This window comes from Budorcas taxicolor, chromosome 5, assembly GCF_023091745.1.
Source record: "Budorcas taxicolor isolate Tak-1 chromosome 5, Takin1.1, whole genome shotgun sequence".
Classification (NCBI taxonomy): Eukaryota; Metazoa; Chordata; class Mammalia; order Artiodactyla; family Bovidae; genus Budorcas; species Budorcas taxicolor.
This window is the reverse complement of record NC_068914.1, coordinates 156,929,621-156,951,556: the sequence shown is the minus strand read 5'-3', so window position 1 is coordinate 156,951,556 and position 21,936 is coordinate 156,929,621. Positions and strand designations below refer to the sequence as shown.

The 21,936-nt window shown below is 56.5% G+C and overlaps 1 protein-coding gene across 1 annotated transcript in view; it reads left to right on the top strand.

Annotated features, from left to right (window-relative positions):
- The window catches only part of NFAM1 (NFAT activating protein with ITAM motif 1), a 36,375-nt gene extending 15,042 nt beyond the window's left edge, over nt 1-21,333 (top strand). The window contains exons 2-6 of the mRNA XM_052641157.1: nt 4,155-4,484; nt 5,629-5,741; nt 11,017-11,115; nt 19,542-19,628; nt 20,996-21,333. Coding sequence (XP_052497117.1) covers nt 4,155-4,484; nt 5,629-5,741; nt 11,017-11,115; nt 19,542-19,628; nt 20,996-21,055 — 689 coding nt within the window. The 3' untranslated portion in view covers nt 21,056-21,333. The remainder of the gene's footprint in view (nt 1-4,154; nt 4,485-5,628; nt 5,742-11,016; nt 11,116-19,541; nt 19,629-20,995) is intronic.
- The last annotated feature ends 603 nt before the right edge of the window (nt 21,334-21,936 follow it).

Genomic DNA, 21,936 nt, shown 5'->3' with positions numbered 1-21,936 from the left:
CCTCGCGCACTGCATCTAGGGTGAGAAGCAGGGCCCCACAGGGCAGGCTGGGTGCCCTGAGCAGCTCTGTTCAAGCCCCATTTCACCCGTGCTTTCTGGCCCGTGATTTCCATGTAACCTTGCAGCCTTGCAACCCCTTGTTAGCCTCCAGCTGTGAAAATGTAGGCCTCCTGCCAGCAACCCCCCCACTCTATCATCTGATAGCACTCACAGCCCAGCACCCGTCACACTTGGCTGGGTCTGACCTCCCCTCCTAACCTGGCAGCTGGCTTTTCTTCCTTAGCACGGTCACACAAACCTGGGTTCAAATCCCAATGCTACCACTTAGGAACTATGGGGCTTTGGACTTCTAAGACCCTCTGTTTTCTTTTCGTCTGCAAAATAGGGTTGGGTTAGTTGCCTCATAGGACTGCCATGATGTTTAGTTGACGTGGGGCCTGGGTCACACCCAGCCAGAGGACATTTTCTACACGTTTCTTTCCCCTCTGTCCTCGGGCCAGTTCTGGCCTCACTGTATGTGTGTGTTTCCGTTCCCACACTCTGGGGGATATCACTACCCCTTCCTGTCCTCCCCAGTCTCAATTAGTGGTTCCCTCCCCTGGCTCCGTCTGCTGCCCTGTTAGACTGGGAACGTTGCGAGGGCAGGGAGCTCCTCCAGGCCTTAAGGCACTCTTTTTAATTTTTAATATTAATTCATCTATTTGGCTGCTCTGAGTCTCAGCTGCGGCGCGTGGGATCTTTGAGATTCATGACACAGGTGGGATCTTCAGCTGCGGCATGCGAACGCCTAACTGTGGCACGTGGGCTCTAGTTTCCTGACCAGGGATCGACCCCGGGGCCCACTGCATTGGAAGCACAGTCTTAGCCACTGGACCACTAGGGAAGTCCCTAAGTGAAAGGAAGAAAGAAACTGAAGTCGCTCAGTCGTGTCCGACTCTTTGTGACCCCATGGATTGTATAGCCTGCCAGGCTCCTCCGACTGGGATTTTCCAGGCAAGAGGCCTGGAGTGGGTTGCCATCTCCTTAGGTACTCCTAAATGTTTGTTGGAGGTGTAAACAGATGGTAGCTGAAAAGCCGTCGTGGACTCGGAAATCACTCTGAACCTGACTGTGGCTCTGAGCCTGAACTGTGGAATGCTTCAGGTGGCTGCCAGCTGGAGCAGCCTGGACCCCAGAGGGGCTGCTTGGAGGCACAGGTCCAGGAGAAGTGAGGGGAGCTGGGCTGCTATGGTCCAGGCTTCGGGGTGCTGACACCCAAGTAAAAAGAAGGGACACTGGAGGCAGTTAGCGCCATCGTGGGGGCAGAACCCTGTTGCCTTCCTCCAACAGCGGGCTCTCCTCCTCCCTGTTCTTGGCCCGCCATCTCCTGACTGGCCGCCCTCACTGGTCCACAGAGACGGCCTCATCCTTCCACATTTTTGGAGACAGATCCACCCCAGATCTGAGGTTCTTTCTGCAGCAGACCTGAGCCAAAGCCATCCCCTTCCACAATCCCATCCCTCTGACCTTAAAATAACAACTCCCAGAAGAATACAGAACAATGGTCATCTATTTTTATAGATTTCCCCAGAATTGTAAAGTCAGGCTTAATCGCACTAGCAGATTTCATCATTTTCTAGAAGCATCCCTCAAATGGGGATCATTTTTAAGACACCTGGATGGATGTCTTCCTGCTGGGACAAACAGGAAGGTGGCCCCGACTTGATGACAGCATGGCCAGCCTCCCCGGGCCTGGCATGGCCTCTTGGATACGGGACCAGAGGAGGTGCTGGGGGAGGGGGAGAGGCCTCGGTGCGGCCACTTTCCTGGTGGTTTTGGTTGGGTTCCGGGCTTCCCTGGTGGTACAGATGGTAAAGAATCTGCCTGCAATGGGAGAGACCTGGGTTTGAGCCCTGGGTGGGGGAGATCCCACCCAGGAGAAGGGAAGGGAATGGCTACCCACTCGAGTATTCTTGCCTGGAGAATCCCATGGACAGAGAAACCTGGAGGACTACAGTCCACAGCGCAGCTAAGAGTCGGACACCACTGAGCAATTATCACTTCCACTTCACTTTTGGTCGGGTTCCAACCTCCAGACCCCCATGAGGAAACACCAGGCCATCACTGTGCTTGCCAGGCTGCCTTGAAGCTTCATTGTGAGACCCAAACGGGAGGAGATGCGTCAATGTTGCAAGTGGTTCCTGAGCTGAGATCTGGGGACTAGGGAGGCGTTGGCCGGGTGCGGGGATGGTGGTCTGGGCAGAGCTGGGCAGTGGCCTGTGTGTGCAGGAAGGACACGGGGTGGGCTCGCTGGGGGTGGTGAGCACTGTTCATCTCACCTCCTGTCCTTCCCGGCCCAGCTGGGACCCTGGGGATCACTGACCACCCCTTCCTTCAGCCTCTGCACCCACACCTGTCTCTGCTGTGCCTTAAAACTCAGCCCTGACTCAGGCTCCTTGTTTTATGACAAAATTAAAATATTGTTATAGTTAAACAGTCACCACCAGCAGCCCAGAGATATAAAGTGCAGTGTGACGTCCTCTCCCCACGTCCTCTCCCCTCCCCCTCTCCGGAGGGGGAATCCCTGGGGTCAGCTCAGCGGGGTCTCCATGCATGAGCATCACGTGTGACAAAGCCAACCCACTGTGACATCCAGATGTGCCAGTCGATCCCCTGGGACTAGCCTGAGTCCTTCAGAGGAGAGGGTGTCTAGCTTCTTCCCTGGAGCTCCAAATATCAGTGTGGCCCAAGCTTGGAGGAATTATCCGGTGTGGAGGGCCGTCGTCCCTGTCCTGGGGTCCCCCAGGGAACCTGACCTCACTCCCCTGGGGACCTGGCCCAGGGCTGAGCTGGAGCCCCCAGAAGAAGCCAGGCGGGTGGGGGGCCCACTCCTCACTTCCGCAACCAAATAAATCCTGCTGCTCGCTCCAAGTGGCTCCAATGAATGATCTTCTCCCGATTAACAACCCGGCCAGCATGTTCTCGGTGGCTCGCTGCCGACCTCAATTTAGAACTGTCTGCTGGTCGGCTGCGGGAGAAGGAAGGTGCAGGGCGGGCGGGGGACAGGGCGCACCGAAGCTGGGGGGCTTGGGCAGCTGAAGCCCAGGGTAGGGGAGGTGGCCACTGACCCAGCCCAGAATCTGATGGGCAACTCAGAGCCTGCAGGAGGGTGGGAACCCCAGCCAGGCAGACTCCTGCCTTGGGGGAGCTTTCAGACTGTTTTCCTAGGTGCCTCTGATGAAAGGCCCTGGAGAAGGAAATGGCAACCCACTCCAGTCCTCTTGCCTGGAAAATCCCACAGACAGAGGAGCCTGGTGGGCTACAGTCCCTGGTGTCGCAAAGAGTTGGACACGACTGAGCGGCTTCAATTTCACTTTACTTTTCTGATGAAAGGGGTGCTAGGTGGGGGCCGGGAGAAGACAGCTCCCCCAGAACTGCCTCAGCCATGGTCACGGCCATGTGGGAGCCCATGGAACTCCTCTGCATTGCCCGAGAACTGCTTTTAGGGGTGCGGTTTGCTACCCACTCCAGTATTCTGGCCTAGAGAATTTCATGGACTGTATAGTCCATGGGGTCGCAAGGAGCTGGACACGACTGAGCGATTTTCGCTTTCACTTGCTATATTTTATAAACACTCTACAAGCTCTTCTCTAAGCTCAGATTCAGGGAAAGGTTTGTCTCTCCTCACTGATGCCTCCTCCAGGCTGGGGAGAGCGTGCCTATGCCCGGAAAGGGCTTCTTCCTGCCAGGAAGCATTTCTTCACTTGGTTTCTTGCCTCCTTCCTCTTTGCTTCTCCTCCTTCTCCAGCTTTGGGTCATCTCAGGCCTGTGCTTTTTATCCAACGTGGCTTCTTGACCTTTGGAAAGGAGGGTAGTTGGGAGTGTGGAGTCTGGCGTCTTCCAGCCCCTGGGGAGGAGTTGCAGCTGCCCTCCACACCTGCTGAGAAACTGAGAGTTAGCAGCTGGACCCCCTGAGCCCAGACTCTTCCTGCTAAACGGAGCCCTCACGCACTCGGCTTTGGGCGTGTTGGGAAGTGTAGAGTCATGTGTGAAAAGCACTCGGCATGCCACCTGCATCCATGCATCCATGGAGTACGTGGCGAGCGTGAGCCCCGGTCCTCATGGGGACATGGGGGCACTGAAGCTATCACTCTGTCCCTTTCCTTCCCCGGCAGAAGAGCGGTCTGTGACCCACACCGGCCTCCCCATCCTGGTCTCTCTGGCCAACAGGGCCGTCTCCTTCAGCTGCAGCATCACCTACCCCTACACCCCCAAGTTCAAGGACTTCATAGTCAGCTACTCTTACGTGGACCTCCAGGGCCAGACGAGCTTCGTGGAGAAGATCAGCTGCCAACCTGGTACAGGCAGTGAGAACCAGACCCACACCACTGTCTGTCCCATCACCCTCAAGCCGCATAACGCGTCTGCCACCGGTACCTACTACTGCTCCGTGCTCTGGCCGGACACCAGGAAGACAGGCAAGGGCACATTCATCCTGGTCAGAGGTGAGCTTCCTCTGCAGCTCTTCTCTGGGCACAGGGTCCAGCAGGCCTTGGGGGCACAGGAGCAAAAGTGGGGAATGTTTGCCTCCCCGCTCAGCTTTGGCACAACAGAGCTGAGCCACCTCCGGAAGCCTCTGGCCACACAGGTGTGCCGAGATGCCCACCTTCATGTGGAAAGGGCAGAGTCTGGGGTATGGATCGGCTCTGGCCACCTCTGGCAGGCCCTTGTCCTCGGGGTCCCTTTCGCACCACGGGTCATGTGAGTGCGGAACGGAGCCCGGGGCCCGTGTGTGTTTGTGGAGACCTGTGAGCATGCACGCGGCTCGTGGACATCTTTCTGGGGTCAGATTCCTAGTTTTCATCACATTCTCAGAGGTTAATAAGAACAGCCCATCACCGAAGTCATGACCCTCTGACCCAACTCTGCCATTCCCACTGGTCGTGCCAGGGTTTCAGAAGGCCATGGACCTGGGCTTGGCACCCCTGCCCTGCGGTTTGCCAGGATGTGGCCTTGGACTTGCTCTTCATGGCAACACCCTGCCTGTCAGAGGCTTTTCTTGGGATGAGAGGGATCCTGAATGCAAGGGCTGGAGCCTGGTGGCAGGATGTTCTGGGTGAACTCCAGACACTTCTGCCATGTGGTTGGCGCTCCGCCGTTTTTTGGTCCACCATATGGATGGAGGGATGGAGGGGGAAAGAGGTGGACGAAGGGACGGGTGGCTCAAGGGAAACGGCTGGACTGTGCCCTCGCCCACCCCTGGAGCAGGGCAGCACCTGCCAGGCCTGGTACAGACTCTGCCCAACCCCTGCTTCACCTCACTGCTCCTGCCCGTGTGAGGACGACATCACGGGTGGAAAGGAGGAGACCCCAGGAGGTGATGTGGCTCGCCCAGGCCCCGGAAGCGCCTTTTGGTGGAGCCAGGCCTTGAGGCAGGGGCACCTAAGGAACAAAGGATGTGGTCCTTGCCCTTGCCAAAAATCAAGGCAGCAAACACATTAAGGGGCTCGGCCAAGGCGAGTGTGGGGTGGTGGAGGACCTCAGCATAGGTGGGGTCCGGGAGTCCTAGTCAGGGAGAGTTGTAAGGAGGGCTGGGGGTGGGATGTGCCTCTCCAGACAGCTGACCTCTGCTTCCCTGCCCTCACCCAGACACAGGGTACCAGGAGCCCCCCCGGAGCCCCCAGAAGCTCCTGCTCTTCTGCTTCGTCGGCATCCTGGCCGTCCTGAGCATCCTGGCCACGGCCCTGCTTCTCTGGAAGAAGGTAGGGGATGAGGACTCACGGCAACCCCGCCCCCACCCCACTCACCGTGGCTTAGGGACAGCCCCTCCCAAGCAGGGTGCTTGGAATAGGTGCTTCTTGGGGCCATTTGCCCCCGGGACCCCTGCCTCGCCCCACCTCCACCCCCACGCCCACCAGATCCTTTTTGATCTTGTTGCGGGAGGTCAGGACTCTTGAGTCTTTTACGGGGCTCAGGTTCCTTCGAGTGTCTGATGGAAGCTGCAGGCCTGCATTTGTACCATTTCTAGCTCTCTAAGTTTCCAAAACCTTATCTCATATTTTCTGTGTGTGCGTGCTAAGGCGTTTCCATCTCATGTTCAACTCTGTGCGACCCTATGGACTGTGGCCCACCAGGCTGCTCTGTCCATGAGGATTCTCCAGGCAGGAACTCTGGAGTGGGTTGCCATGCCTTCCTCCAGGGGATCTTTCTGACCAGATTCAACCCAGGGATCAAACCTGCATCTCTTATGTCTCCTGTGTTGGCAGGCAGCTTCCTTTTCCACTAGCACCACGGGAAAACCCATATTCTCTGGGTCCCCGGCAACCCCGAAGGAAGGAAGGAACGTTTCCTCAGGGCCGCTGGGTGCTGGGCACGCTCCCCTGCATGCTCTGGTCAGTTGACCTCCATCACTTCTTCCCGCTCTACAGCTCGGAACAGTGAGGTTTCTTCCCCGCTGTGGCTCTTCCCAGGACAGGGACAGGTGGGAAGGCTCTGAGTCTGTCTTCAGGAGCAGCCCCCGGGGGGCAGCCTGGGTGCTGGACACAGTAATCTGAGGCAAGAGTGCCAAGGGACTCAGCCCCGCCTGCGGACCCCCAGCCCGGGCACAGCTGTGTGAGCACACAGGTGTCTTCCACGGGCGGGATGAGGCCCGAGCTGTGTCCGGCCAAGAACCTGACCTACTTCAGCCTTTGCTCTGCAGAAAAAAAAAAAAACAAGGATTTTAATGATTGGATCTCAGTGTCCAGTGAAGCCAGGGAGGCCATGGTGCAGAGTAGGAGGTCACTAAGGAGGTCACCACCTCCTTCCCCGAGCCCTTCCACCTTCCCTCCCCTCCTTCCCAGGAATAGCTGCTGAGTGTCCAGTGTGTGCCAGGCTCTGGCCTAAGTGCCAGACCTAGTGGAAAGCAAGACAGAGGCACCCCCTGCCCTCTTGTCAAGTTTCCACCCTCTCTGAGCCTCAGTTGTCTCCTCCAGAAATGGGGTTAAGGACAGATCCCCTCCTCCATCTGAAAAGGTGGGTGAGACCTCATTGGCCAGATGCCAGTGGGTGCCTGGCCCCGTGGGAGCACAGTGCAGGGCACCTCCTGCTGTCGTCCGTGCACTTGGGGCGCTGGGGTGAGAGCCCAGCCTTGAAGGGGAGAGGACTCTGAAGGCCGGGAGCTGCCGCGGGGTTTGTGCCGCCGAAGAATTCCCCAGAGTTCCCTGGAGCTGCGTCTAAATCCGGATGTGGACCCTGTAGACGCTGCCCCAGAACTGGATGGCCCGCATGGTTTGAACCCTGAGCTGAGTACAGGAACAAAGCACGCAGCAGGGTCCCCCACCAGATACAGGCCAGCTGGCCCGCCTTGGAGGCCAAGGAGGAAAAGGGACAGAGGACCCCAGGAGCACATCTGATAAACGCATCGAAGCTGGGAGCTACCGACTCAGAAGAGGTAGATGAGTCCTGTCCTGAAAGCGGGTTCGAGGGCTCGCACTCAGCATGAGGGCGAGGTGGGCTTCCTGGAGCAGGCAGCCTCCGATGTTGGCCAGTCCTCATCCTTGTGGGGCTTCAGACACAGCAGGTCTCCCTCCTCCATGGCGCACTCCATCCTTGGTTCTGGACTCCCCAGGGGAGCCGTGTGCTAGGTCACCCTCATTTCTGTGGCCTCTGTATGTCGGCACGTCCCAGGCCCCTTCCTCAGAGCTCCCCTCATCTGTCTATACTCTTCCATGACTGCTACGCCCTAGGGATTACAACCCCACCTAGTGTGGCTGCCCTGAGCCCTCCCCGTGCTCCAGATCACGTCTTCTCCGTGCAAGTGCCCACGGGCATCCGCACCCACCTTGTCGGGAACAGTGCTTCTTAGTCCCCAGCAGCTAGCATCATCCCAGCAAGTAGCACCATGCCCCAGATGTTCAGACCGGAAGCCCTGGTGCTGTGCCTGTCTCCCCGCCGCCCCCACGGCTGATCCCTGGGCCCGTTCCGCAACCCCCAGCCCAGGCCTCCATCACCCCTCGCCCAGAATACAGGTCTCCCTGTTTTCCGCTTGCTTCTTCTCACTCTGCCCCACACAGCCTTGTTTCTGTGTCACCGCCTCTCCCCCCACCAGAGTGGAAGCCCCAGAAAGAAGCCCCAGACTTGGTGTCTGGGGGAGCCTGACTCACAGTGTTCGTGAAAGGGATGACAGAGTGAGTGAGCGCTGAGACCTGAAAGATGAGCCCGCGGTGGCCGGGCTGAGAGGTGGGCAAGGTGACAGTATTGCTCCCACCTTACAGAGCGGGAAACGGAGGCTTTACAGATTTCCTGAGCAGCTGAACGGTTTACTCGTTTGAAAATCACAGTCAGGAGGGTACATGCTGATGGTCTGGGACGGGGCACCCGAATGGGGCAAGGCTGGCTCCAGGGAGCGTCACTTCTACCATAACACAAGGCACTGTCTCCAGGACCTGGATTCTTTCTCACCTCCACTCCTGTCTTTGGACAGACAAGCAAGCTCTGAGAAGTCCGTCCCCGCCCCGGCAGACTTGGACTCCTTCTCATGACCCCACAATGTCTCTTACCTTCCTAGTGGCCTCACCGCCCCCCCCACCCCCAGCCTCAATGGAGCACCACGAGGCCAGGCCTACCTGGGTCTTGTCACCAAGAAGTCCGGGAGAGCCCCTGCCCATGAGCCCACACCCACCAGCTTTGGCAGTGAAGCAGGTGGTACAGAGGAGGGGCACTTGATTTGAGAACAGGGCACCTGGGTTTGATCCCAGCAGTCACCGACAAGCTGGACAAACTTCAGTTTCCCCCTCTGGAAAGCAGGAACTCCATGCCCACTTCCTCAGGCAATTATGAGAATTAAGTAACAATGAGAGATGGTTAGACACCATCACTGACCCAGTGGACATGAATCTGAGCAAACTCCGGGAGACAGAGAAGGACAGGGAAGCCTGGCATGCTGCAGTCGACGAGACTGCAAGGAGTTGGACGTGACTTACTTAGAGACTTAGCAAGAATAAGTCCTAGAATTCTTTGTAAACTGTAAAGTGCTGCCTGAATGTCTGCCCCTGCCTGTCTGGGAGACCTACACCCAGAAGAGCCAAAACCCCAGGTATTGTCAGGGCAGCATCTTGGTCAATCACACAGACCTGGGTTCAAATCCTGCCCCTGCCGCTTCTGGCTCTGTGGCCTTGGGCAAGTTGCCAGCCCTCTTTGAGCCTTCACAGCCTCCTGTGTGGAACAGGGATGCTGTGTGAAGACTGGTCTTGCAGATTTGTCGAGGGGTGCAGGAGGGCAGGCAGGTCACGCATTTAGAGCCCCACCTGGCACCCAGTGAGGCTCCATCCTAGTCCTGAGCCATTATTATGCTGAGACTGGGGATGGCGCTGGCTTCTGCCGGAGAGTTAAGTAGCTCTCGAGAGCTAATCCCAAGTAAATGGGCTGGGGACTGGCAGGCGGCCAGGGTTTTTAATTAGCTCCTGCCCCGAGATGAGGCTGTTGTTGCTCCACTGTTGGCAGCACGGTGCCTGCAATGAGAGGGGGGCGTGTGGACAGCCTCCTTCTGCCTCTGCACGGCCTCCCGGCTCCCAGAGCCCCCGCCTCCCGGAAGGCCCCCACCCACCCCACCGCCCCCGCATCCTCGACCACTAGAGTTTCTTGCAGCACCCAGCACAAGCTTTCTGAAACCACCTTCTGATCCTAGTGTGTCCTGCTTGCAGCCTTCAGACCTCTTCCACCATCTACCCTCTGCTCGCAGCCCAGCACAGCCGCCCTGATCCATCCCAGGCAGTGCGTCTCTGATCGCACTGACCATCTTTTCATTTCTCGAGACCTTCAGGCCCCGGCACCTGCTGCTGCCTCTTCCTCTCCTTCCTCTCTTCCAAACTAAGAGGACTTAAAAAAAAATCTTTGGCTGCGCTGGGATTTCGTTGCCGTGCTCGGGCTTTCTCTAGCTGCCGAGAGCAGGCTCTAGGTTCAACGGCGTGTGCAGCATGTGGGTTCTTCCCGCATCCCCTGCATTGGCAGGTGGATTCTCAACTCCTGGACCACCAGGGAAGCCCCAGCCTTCGGGTCTCTAACAGCCCTTTCTGCCGGGCGAGGCACTTGTTTCCTCTCATGAGCCAGAGGCTCTGTCTCTGTCGGTCAGCGCAGGAACCACGCTTGGGAAAACTGCTGGTTCATCGTCCACCTCTCCACTGGGTCCTAAGCTCTGGAGGGCAGGGATGGGGCCCCCGTGTCCATGCTGCCTGGTTCACTAGAGGTGCCTGGCGAGTGTGTGATATTGCCCAAGGGCCACCTAAGAGACACCCACATGGCAAGCACTTACTTCCTCGTCAGTTCCCTGAATCTGTGCAACATTCTATCAAAGGAGGGTGATTGCTGGAGAAAGTGATGTCCAGACTGGGGGTGAAGGCAGAGCCCATGAGGGACAGAGAGGACTGGACACCTGGTGTGGCTGGTGCTCACTCAGCAGCCCTCTTCAGTAGTCGGCCCTGTAGCCAGGGACCCTGTATCCCTGCTGGCCCTGTGCCCTGCAGCACCCACCTCCCCAGAACCAGACCCTGTGTGGTGGGCAGGGTGCCTCGACGGAATCTTTATCGTTTCCAGTATCCTTGGGCAGGTGAGTGATTTGATGTAGGTCTTGAAGGTGTTTGGGTGCCCCAGTTGGCACAAGTGGTTAAAAAAAAAAAAAAAAAAGAACGCCTGCCAATGCAGGAGACATAAGAGATGGAGGTTTGATCCCTGGGTCTGGAAGACCCCTGGAGGAGAGCATGACAACCCACTCCAGTATTCTTTCCTGGAAAATCCCATGGACAGAGGAGCCTGGGGAGGCTGCAGTCCACAGGGTCGCAAAGAGTCAAACACGACCAAAGTGACTTAGCATGCATGCACACATTAAGGGTATTTGCCACGCTTCTCGGGAGAAGGTGGGTGGAAGGCGCTGAATGATCAGTTTCCAAGTGGCCTCATGGGTATCTGCCATCCTTTCCTCTGTGGGGTCTGGTGCGGTCTGGGGAGAAGGGGAGCTGCTGGTCCCCGCCCAGCTTGATGACCCTGATTCCTTTCCCCCAGAGACAGATGTGGGCTCTGTGGAAGCACATTGCCAAGAAGTGCCCGGGCCCCAGTGCCACCAGCAGCCCGGGGCAGCCTCCATCAGACTCCGTCTACACGGTGAGTCCTCCACCCCCTGAGGCCTGACTCGGGGACTGGTTCCCTGGCTCAGTGAGAGTTCCAGCTACGTGACTTCTCTGTGAAGTCCAAGCCTCCGTTTCCTCATCTGTGAACTGGGGACCAATATTCCCGCCCTGTGGGATTTCTGTGAAGGTGAACCGGGGTTACGGGTTTGTGGCCCTGGCCCCTGGCAGACACGTAGATGGGAGGTGCCGCTGGGGTGCCCTCCTTGGCATGCCCCTCCACTTCTGGAACAAGGGGGCGGCCAGGGCACAGTGGTGAGGAGTGAAGAAATTTCCTCCGTCTGACCAAATGACAGTGACCAGCTCACCAACTCCTTCCTGTTTTTATTGCACAAACACCATTGGAGCAACAAGAAGAATCACAAAAAGAGGAAAAGGTCGGGCAGTGTCCCACACCCTAAATAGAGCAAGGAGTTTCAATTCTTCACCATCCCCTTCCCCACCACACACACACACCACGCACACACACATACACAGGCACACATGCACACACATTGTTTTATGTCCTTACAGCCAAGCAGAGGCATAGCCGGGTGCTGTCTGTTGCCCAGCAGGGCCTGCCCACCTGGTCAACACGTGGCCACTCTGCCCGGGGGCTGGGATGCCAACAGACATTCCTTTTCAGTTGCGTCTATTTTAGCTGAATGAGGAACATATGCTCATTGTCGAGAAAGCGAAGAATAAAGGCTACCCAATGTCAGCTGCGGTCTCAACTCTACGGGACCTTCAGGTCCCGCCAGGTGCGGGTCTTGGCTCCACACCTGGGAGGTGCACAGCCATGCCAGGGGTCCTGCAGGGTCCCCCAGGGCATGTTCTGGGACTCTGCCTGTACGAGCTCCAGCTGTTCCTGTACCCACCACCCTGACCCATACATGAAACACGGATCTTTCCTCAATGTCCAAAAATCCCCACACAGAGGGTGTTCAGAATATGACCCTGATTATCAAGGATGAGGTAGATGGGGACGAGGCGAAGACAGGGTTCCTTCAGGGCAGCACTGATGGCCCCAAAGGGGACACAACACTGCCGGCTTTCCCACGGCCTTGCCCCCACTCCCACTCCAGGGGATTTCCAGCAGCCACTGCTTCCCACGGGGCCCCAGACTTCCCCATAGTCTCTTTTCTCTCGGCAACTTATCATGGTATTTTCCCTAGGAGGAATTCTGATATCAGCTGTTAAATAAAAACATTTCTTTCTCTCCATACACACACACACACACAGACACACACACGATCTTTCTATATATATCAAATAGAAGAAAATAACCATCATCCTAAACCTATCTTCTTCCAGGATAAATACTACTAACATTGACTTCTATACCTTGCAGTCTTTTCTGTAAACACATACTGAGAGACCCATACACACACTCACACACACACATTTTTTTTAAAGAAAATTGGAGTAGTACCGCTACTTTTGTTCATGTTACAATATCTCATGAACATCTTTTCACATGAATAAATATCCTTCTCCAAGGTTATTTTTAATGGAAGAGAATCACTTTTGCATGGAGCAGCTTTCTTGCCTGTGTTTAGACTTCTTTGAGACTCAGGCTAACTTTGCTGGAGTGTGGGGAAGAAGTCTGATGGCCCTGCCAGGTTGCTGGGTGGTTCAAGAGGCTTTAAGGCTGGAAAGGAGCTGGGGAGAGGGCCCACAGACTCTGCTGGCCCTTGAGACCTGTCCCTAGTGGCTAGGGTTGGACCTGGGCAGGTAAGAATGACATGGACAAGCATGACAATGATGTCAGGGGTCGTTTGGTGAGTACTCCCTGCATGCCTGGAGCTGTGGTACACCTGTCATCTCATTAACACTCATAATGGGGCTCTGGGCATGTTGTTCCCATTTTATTTTCTAATTGTCTATTGCTGGTAAGTTGAGATAGGATTGGTTATTTTTTATATGATTTATTTTTGTATGTTGACTATATAAAGAGTAACCTTGCTGAACTCACTAATTAATTCTAACCCTTTCTCTGTACATTCCTTTGTATTTTTTGTGGATCCAGCCATGCCATCTATGAATGATGGAAGTTTCATTTCTTTCTTTTTAACCTTCAGACCTTGTATTTCTTATTTTCTTGTCTTACTGCACTGCCTCAGACAGTGATGGTGAACAGGAGTGGTGGACAGGGAGAGACCTGTGTGTACGTCCCCTCTCTACTTTCTTTCTCTCTTTTGTTGTATTTATTTATCTGGCTGCACTGGGTCTTAGCTGTGACATGCAGGATCCTTAGTTGTGGCACTCGAACCCTTAGTTGCAGCAGGTAGGATCTATTCCCTGACCAGGGATTGAACTCAACCCCCAGGATTGGGAGCGTGGAATCTTAGCCACTGGATCACCAGGAAAGTCCCTCTACTCTATTTTGTTTGGATACTTTGATCACTGATTTTCAATCTTCCTTCTTTCCTAATTCATGCGCTTAAAGCTATGAACTTTCCTTTAAAGTGGCTTTAGCTGCATCCCACAAATTTTGATATGCCATCTTTTCGTTATTGTTCAGTTTAAATTTCCCACTGAGATTTCCTTCCTCCCCCATGAGTTCTTTAGAAATGTTTTGCTTGATTTTCAAATGTTTAATTATTTTCTGGTTTCATTGTTTTTTATTCGTTACTAATTCTGTTGTGATCAGAGAATATCTTCTGTATGATTTCAGTCCTTTGAGGTCTTTAGAGATCTGCTTTAGGTCAGCTTACATTTCAAATGCATTTGGAAAGAACTTGCATTGTGCGTGGCTGAGTGAATGAGTGTTCTATGTGATAGAGAGCTCAAGCTTATTGATTGTGTTGTTAAAGTATGCCATTTCTTTATGGGCTTTTTGTCTATTAGATGTTAAGTGAATCAAGTTAAAATCTCCCCATATGATTGTAGATTGTATATTTCTCCTTCTAATTATGTCAATTTTTACTTTTTATTCATGTGAAAAAATGCTCATGATATATTGTGATCAAAAAAAAAAAAGGCTATCCTGCTCCAATTCGTGTGTGTGTGTGTGTGTTTGTCTGTGAAAATTGACCAATTATGGAGCATGGATTTAGATTTAGCCAGAGAGACTGGACTGCAAAGCTTAGTTTTTTTGCTCATGAGTTCTGTGACTTAAACTTTCTAAGCCTTGGTTCCATAAGCTGTGACACAGGGCTGATGTAGTTTTCCGCTTACAGTTTGCAAACATGTTACGATTTCTTCTATCTTCAGTTTCTCATTTTGAGCCCACAGCCCCTCCAGTGACCCTGCTCTTTTTTCCATGACTCTTGTTAACAGGTCTGTCAAAATTCTGTCTTCAGTTTCTCTCTCTCTCTCCTTTCTGATCCACTTAGTCAGGCTTTCTGCCCACCTGTTCTCTCTGCCCACCAAAGCCTTCCTTCTCAAGGTCGCTGTTGGCCTCCACGATATTAAACCCAGTGGCCCGCTGGGTCCTCCTCTTCCTTGGTGAGCTGCGGTGTCTGAGGCCAGCAAGTGCTCCCTCCTCCTGGACACACTTTCTCTACTTGCTTCCAGAACATTCCACCCTCCCGTGATGCCTCTGTGACTCACGGCCATACATCCTCAGCCTCCTTCACTGGTTCCTTCTTAGAAACCAGAGGAATCCTGACCTCTAAACGTTGGAATCCAGGCCTGGAGCCCTTTCTCTTTGAGCTTCTCTCCCCTCCCTGGGTGATTTCATGCAGCCTCAACCTTTTGAGACCGTCTACACTCTGACAGCTCCCTCATTTCTATGTCCAGCCCAGACACCTCCTCTGAACACTGGAACCAGCTCTATTTGGACCCCTCATCAGCTTCTCTCTCAGACCAGTCTCCGGTTCTTCACCTGTGGAACTGCCTTTTCCCGCAGTCCTCCTGATGCAGAGGATGGCCACGCCACCCTTCCTGTTGCTCAGGCTAAACATTCGGGAGCTGTCCTTTCCTTCTCTCCCTGCACCACTGCTCCCGTCAGGTCCATCAGCACAACTTAACTCCAGACATATCCGGAATCTGAATCTTCCCACCCCTCCAGGGCTGACGCTGGTGGGAACCACCACCATTTCTTGCCTGGAGCCTTCCATTTGGGTTCTCCTTCTTTCTCTCTTCCTTTCTCTTTCTCTCTCTTTCTTTCTTGTATTTGGCTTTGTCGGGTCTTAGCTGTGGCATCTAGTGCCCCAACCAGGGACTGAACCTGGGCCCCTGTGTTGGGAACATGGAGTCTTAACCACTGGACCACCAGGGAATTGGAACCCCTGGAACCCCTGCAATTGGTTTCTGATCAGCTGGCCCGTTATTACCCTAGCCCCACTGTCTGTGCTCCGATCAGCAGCAGCGGAGTCACCCCCTCCAAACATAGGTCCCATCCCTCTCTGCTCTGAGCCCTTGGTGAGCCTCGGGCCTCTGAGAAGCAGACACCAGGGCAGGAGTAAATGTGTGATAGTGGTATTCGGGGACCACCTGTGAGAGCAAATGGAAATGACTGGGAGAGCTGATGTAGGTCTGGTTCTGGGTAAAGGAAAGGGCGAAGGAAGGCAGAGAGGACGTGCTGACCTGCGCGCAGTCTACGGACGCTTCAGCAAGGCCCCTGAGAGCCCGGTCAGAGGGGCCCGGGGGTCTCCCAGGGTGGGAGAGACAGGGATGGCATCCCTGCCGGGCTCAGCCACTGGCTGGGGCAGCCCACGGGGGTGTGGCCTCTGTGCACACGAACGCTGGGTCTCAGAGCCCAGCAGCCGGGCCCTGGGTCAGTGCTTTTGATCCCTGGAGCTGGAGGTCTGCGGATCACACTCACAACCGTCTAGTGAGGTGGATTCCTGTCTCACTCAGAGTGGGCACTGGAGCCCTGACTCTTCTCTGAGAGCTCTGCCCACAGGCCCTCCCGCCGGGGCACTCACTTGCTCCGGCACACTAGTCTCCATGCTTTTCTGCAGACATACCAGGCTTGCCCTGCTCCACCCTGTGGTGGGGCCTTGGTGTTGGCTGTGTGTGCCCCCCTCCCCCGCTCCGGGTTTCTGTCTGGAGCTGTTGTGGGGCCCCTCCCTCGCTCCCATCTCCCTGCTCAGGGGGCACCTTTGCAGGGAGGCCTTTCTGACCTCCTCACCCCCACCCCAACCCCCCCACCTATCCCCGCCATGACCCAGCCTCCTTCCCTTCCTTCTCCAGGTCTCTCCGTGGCCCTTACGGCCACTGTTTGCTTTCTGACTGTGGTCTGTCTGGGACCCCAAGGCCCAGCACGTAGCAGGCGCTCAGCAGTCCGCTGAGTGGAGGCCCGCTCTCAGCTCCCGGGTGCCTGGGGTTCCCTGGGGGCTCCGTGCTGGGCAGAGTGGGCACTCCATGGTGAACGTGGGGCGTCAGCGTTGTAGTTTCACATGTCCCAGGAGCATCTGGATGCCTCCCCTCAGCTCTGCTCCAGCTTCCGTCTGGCCCAGCGCCCTCATTCTCACGCTCAGCCTCCAGCCCTCCCGCTCCTCCTGGCAGGAAGAGGGGCCTTTCCAGCACACCCCTGATGCCGTCGCTTCCCACCCAGAAACCTCCAGTGACGCCCCACTGCCAGCTCCTCAGCTGGCACGTGAGGCCTTCACTGGAGGCCTAGCCCAGCCCTGCCTTCCCGGACTCTGGTTAGCACCATGGGCCGTTCGCTTCAGACATGCCAGGATCCTAACCTAGAGCAGAAGTGCTCCGTCTCTCCTGAGTATCCCTTCTTGCTGAACAGGGCTCCCAGATCTGCCCCAAGAGTGAAGTGAGTGAAAGTCGCTCAGTCGTGTCCGACTCTTTGCAACCCCATGGACTTTACAGTCCATGGAATTCTCCAGGCCAGAATACTGGAGTGGGTAGCCTTTCCCTTCTCCAAGGGTTTTTCCCAACCCAGGAATCGAACCCAGGTATCCCGCATTGCAGGTGGATTCTTTACCAGCTGAGCCACTAGGGAAGCCCCCAGAGGGCATCAGGCAACTCTCAGGTGTCCATGAGACATAGCTCTTGTGTTTCCTTGATGACAGGTGTGGGTATTACTAGGGGAATCAATGTCCAGGACCCTCAGATTAGGTCTTGGCCCAGGGCCACTGACTGCAGACCTCAGCCCACCCGGACAAAGGCCTCGGCGCTGACTTCACCCCTCTGCCAGGGCTGATGACCACTCAGCTCAGCACCACTGTCCATAGAGGGCGGCAGGAGACAAAAGACTTGGGGGGCCTGGATCCCAGACAGGTGGCTCAGCCCGGCCCAGCCTCAGCCCAAAGCACAACACAGCAGCGTGGCCCACCCCAGCGCTGTCCAGGCCAGCCATGGCAGCACAGCGTCAGCCTAGCCCGGCCTGGCAGCCGGTTCAGAGGCCTGGCCCTCTCTCCGCGGACGGAGGTGGCCCCCATCACCCCTCCCTGGAAGGCCAAGAAGGAGTCCTGTTGACAAGGTGGCCTGCATTTCACAGCCTGCTGATGCAGGTCACAGCCGGCATGCAGATGCCGCCCAGCAGGTCAGGGCTTGTCGAAGGCTTCTCTCAGCAGCTGCTAATTGGCAGCAGCTCCTGCAGCCGCCCTTTCCCCAGCCCCGCAGCCGCTCCCGCCCACAGCCTGACCACCGCCAGGGTGGGTCAGAGGCCTGCAGGGCCCCGGGTCAGGATGCTCTTCTCTGGCTTGGAAATCACTTAGCCGCGTGCCCAGGCCGGTGGGAGCACACATCACAGAGGGCGGGAGGAGCTGTGAGACCTCAGACAGCTCCGGGTGTCTCTGGGCTGATATGTGGTGGGCGGCCCATGGGCACTGGGCCTGAGGGGACCCTCTGAGGGGCCCGAGATCTGGTCTTCTGCCAGCATATCGGCAGAGAGGTCCTTTTTCTTGCTTCTCTCTGTGACCAGGAACATCCAGCTTGGTGGGAGGGCGGCTGTCAGATCTTCAGAGATCCAGGACTGGGTGGATGGAGGCTGGGGGCCCAGGGCCGCTGGGGAGACCCACACCCTGTGTGTCAGGCTTGCCGGCGGTGGCTGGTGCTTTGGGCAGGCATGAGAGCCCAACAGGCCAGAGCAGGTCTCAGAAGATGCCTTTCACTGAAACTGGGGCTCCTCCCTGGGGCCTCCCTGCTCCCACAGGCAGGTCAGAAGCCCCTCTTCCAAGACCCTCCCTCTTTCTGACTTGGAGGTCTCTGGGCAGCCTTGCCATCCCTGTGTGTGATGCCCTTGAAGTGAGGGTCTCCCAAGTGCCAAATGGTTTATTACACAGGTTTTCATGCCCTGCTGCTTTGGAGCCTCCTCCCACCCCTCTTTACCTCCCCTCCCTTCTCTTGCCTCAGAGTACCACCTGTCTCTCCAGCCTTCCTCAGCAACCCCTGCTTGCCTGTTGCCAGGGAAACCACCTCCTTGGCAACGAGCCGGCATCCATATGACATGTACACGTGGGAAGGAAAGGTTCCTGCCTCTTGCTTAGGCTGTTGGTGGCTCTGCTCCAACAACCCCCAAGGAGTGGCATCCACCCTGGTGCCCATCAGGGTCTGAGCAAGGGTCTAGGCTGTGACTGCAGAGAGGGCAGGGAGGCACCAAGCCCCCCTTGATGATCATTCAATCATTATTAAGCACATGTGACTCACTAGAACCTGTGCTGGGCCCTTTGTGCACAATATCTCATATAATCATCCACTGAGCCTGCAAGATGGACAGTTATCCCCATTTTACAGATGAGGAAACTGAGGCACAGGAAGGCTCCCGGTTGCCTGTGGCTGGCAGATGTCAGAGCTGAGAGTTGAGCCTAATCTTGCCTGATTTCAAACAAGAAATCGTTTCGTTTTATTAATACCATCCTGAGGCCTCTGGTCAGGCTGTTCATAGCTGGACCAAGAGTCAGTGGGGCCCTAAGACACACACCCAGGTAAGCGAGGAGCCCCTCACCACAGCTCATTCAGGGCTGTTCTCCAAGGGTCCCAACCACGGCCACGGTGACCTAGAGACAGATCAAGCCCCTCTGCGGGAGAGGAGTGTGATTCCGGTGTGAGCCTAGGTCCTCTGTGAGCACAGGCTGGCGGGAGGGGTCAAGGGAGACCTAGAGGGGTGGAGGGGTGAGTGGGACCCTCCCAGGGGCTTTGGTCCAGGGAGTGAGGGGGGATGTTTGCTGGGCTCCTGTTGCAGCCTTGGCCATGGGAGTCACGTTGGGGCACTGCTGGCTGCCAGGTGCCCGAGGCCCTAAGGACAGGCAGGGACAGTTGGTGTGGGTCTGGGCCCTTCCTCTTGCCAGTGAGCTGGAGGCCTGGAGAGCCCTCCGGGCTGAGCACAGGCTCCACGAGAGGCTTGAGGTGGTGGGAGGGTGTGGCAGGGAGCACCCAGAGGCGTGGCACTGCACAAACGGGGGAGGGGTGAGATGGCTCCAAGAGGGAACGGTGGGTGCAAAGTTGCGGCTGTGTGACCGAGAGGAGTGAGACTGGGCGCCGTGGGCGTCCCCTGACCTCACGGGTCTCCTGCAGGACCTACAGCGCCGCGAGTCCGAGGTCTACGACTGCATCCAGGGTGAAGCCAGCAGCCCGCCCACCTCCCAGGGCCTGCTCTCCCAGGTACGCAGGGTCCGGGGCAGCGAGCCTGGCTCCTCCTCTCCTTCCACGTGTCCTCCTTCCACTTCCCCTCCTCTGGGAAGTGCCCGCCATGTGCCGGGGATGGGGCGTGAGCCACCCGCTGCTGAAGCAGAGCCCTCCCCCGAGGCGGCTGACCTGGTACTTAGGAGGCCTGGTGGGTTTACCCCCCACCCCGGCACCACCCCTTTCCAGCTCTGCCGCCCTGGCCAAGGGGCTAACCTCTGTGCCCACATCTGTAAACTGAGGACCCTGAGAGCATTCACCTCCTAGACTTGCCATGAGGATCACAGATGGTGCTGCGACCCAGTAGGCGCCATGCAAGGGAGCAAGCGTAACCGCCACTGGGCACGGTGGAGTGTCTACGCCCGTCAGTCAGGCAGGGGTGTGAGGCTTCTTGCTGTCCCCAGGCTGAAGGTGGCTGGGGACTGTGCTGGCAGCAGCCGGGGCAAGCCTGGACAGGGCTTTATTATTATCATGAAGGGGACTAAGGCACATCCCTCGATCATGAGTCTCTCTTAAACCTCAGTCTGCTCATCTGTCAAGTGGGTGCATGACAGTTTCCTGCAAAACCAACTGCCCATGAATTCAAATGAGTTCCAAGTTAAGTAGCATCTATACCAGAGCTCTGGACACCATCAAGTACAAGGGTCTCAAGGACCGTGGCTGGGCACCTTGGAAGAAGCATCAGGAAGTGAGGGGGGCAGGTGCTTGGGCCCCCTAGCAGAGGCTGACTCTGTTGAATCTCCTATTCTCAAAGCTCTTTCTATGGTCATCTCTGAACTAGGCTGTGACTGGAGGCAAGGCTTCCCCACCCTGGGACCCCCAAGGTTGTCTGGGCCATCCCAGGGAGTGACCACTGTATGACAGGCCCTGAGGTCCTGACCAGGACAACTAGACGCTGTTCCAGTTCCGCAGCATCCTCGGGTCTGCAGGAATGGGGTCATGGATTCTTACAGACACACAGAAACATCTGTGAACAGTGGGCTCTGGGGAGGGACTAGCCCAGAGTTGAGGAGGGGGCTCTCAGCGTGCTGAGCTGAGCTCTGTAGAGTGAGGAGGAGGTCATCGGGGAACAGATAGGGTCCTGGGAGCACCCCAAGAGAAGAAATGACCATCTGGAGAGGCCTAAGGCAGGAAAGAAGAGGCCTGTGGGGCTGGAGGGCAGAGAGCAGGCGTGCGGTGGGAGGACAGGAGAGGAGGCTGGTGAGGTGGGCCTGGGGACAAGAATAGGGCTCCCGGTCAAAGCTACTTAGAAAGCCATCTATTTGTCTGCCTTTGCCCAAAACTAAATTAGTGCAAATTTATCTTTCCCCTCCCTACTGTTCATTTCTTTCTTTTTTCCTTTCCAGGAGAAACAGCATAAATTTGAGGGCGATGGTGAATTTAACCTGGTCTATGAAAATCTCTAGGACGAGCTCTGCCTGCCCACAGGTCTTGCCCTGGATCAGAGGCCCTGGGGAAGCCTCTCCCTCCAGGGAACTTGATCTGTATCGGAAGTGCGGCTGCAGGGTACCTACCCCATCACCTCACCCCCACATTTACGAGGCTGGCCCCCACGCCTGTTCAGCAGCCCAGTCATGCCCCTCAAGTGTGCCACGTCTCCAGGCTTTTGCCCAAGCTGTTCCCTCTGCAGGTGGGCACTCCCTCCATCTCCAAGGGCTCTCTTGGACACCTCCCATCCCTGGGGCCCTCCTCACCCTCTAGGGAGGCTCGGGCTCTCTTGCACCAGCCTGAGCCACCAGGAGGTTCCAGCGGGGACCCAGTACTGTGTGCACACGCAGAGTAGATGAATAAAAGAGCAACTATACAAAAGGCCCCCACCCCTTACCCGCTGCCCTGTTGGGCCAAAGACAGAGCAGCTGTGCAAAGTGGAACCGGGGGCCAGCATGGGAGGTACGGGGTGTGAGCAAAAATGAACCATGCGGAGGCTGGGCTGGGAGACCGAGCTGGAGGCCCAGGATGTGGTCATCGGTCTGGGGGCCTGGGGCTGGGAGGGTCAGGGCACATGCAAGTGAGGAAGGAGATCTGGGCATCAGGGGGCAGGGAGGAGGGTGCTGGCAAGACAGGGGCCGGACAGACTGACGCTCTCTGCCTCCCCCCATGGGGACCCCAAGGTTATTTACCCTTCAGCCTGCCCCCGACACTCAGCGTGCCAACTGCTGCCTCCCAACGCCCCCCTCCTCAAAGCTCCCCACCCCCAGGGCCTCAGTGGTGCCTCCGTCCACCCTGCAGCCCTGTTCCCCGAAGCCCCCCTCTGCCTGGCCTGTCCCCACCCCACCCTCCTCCTCCT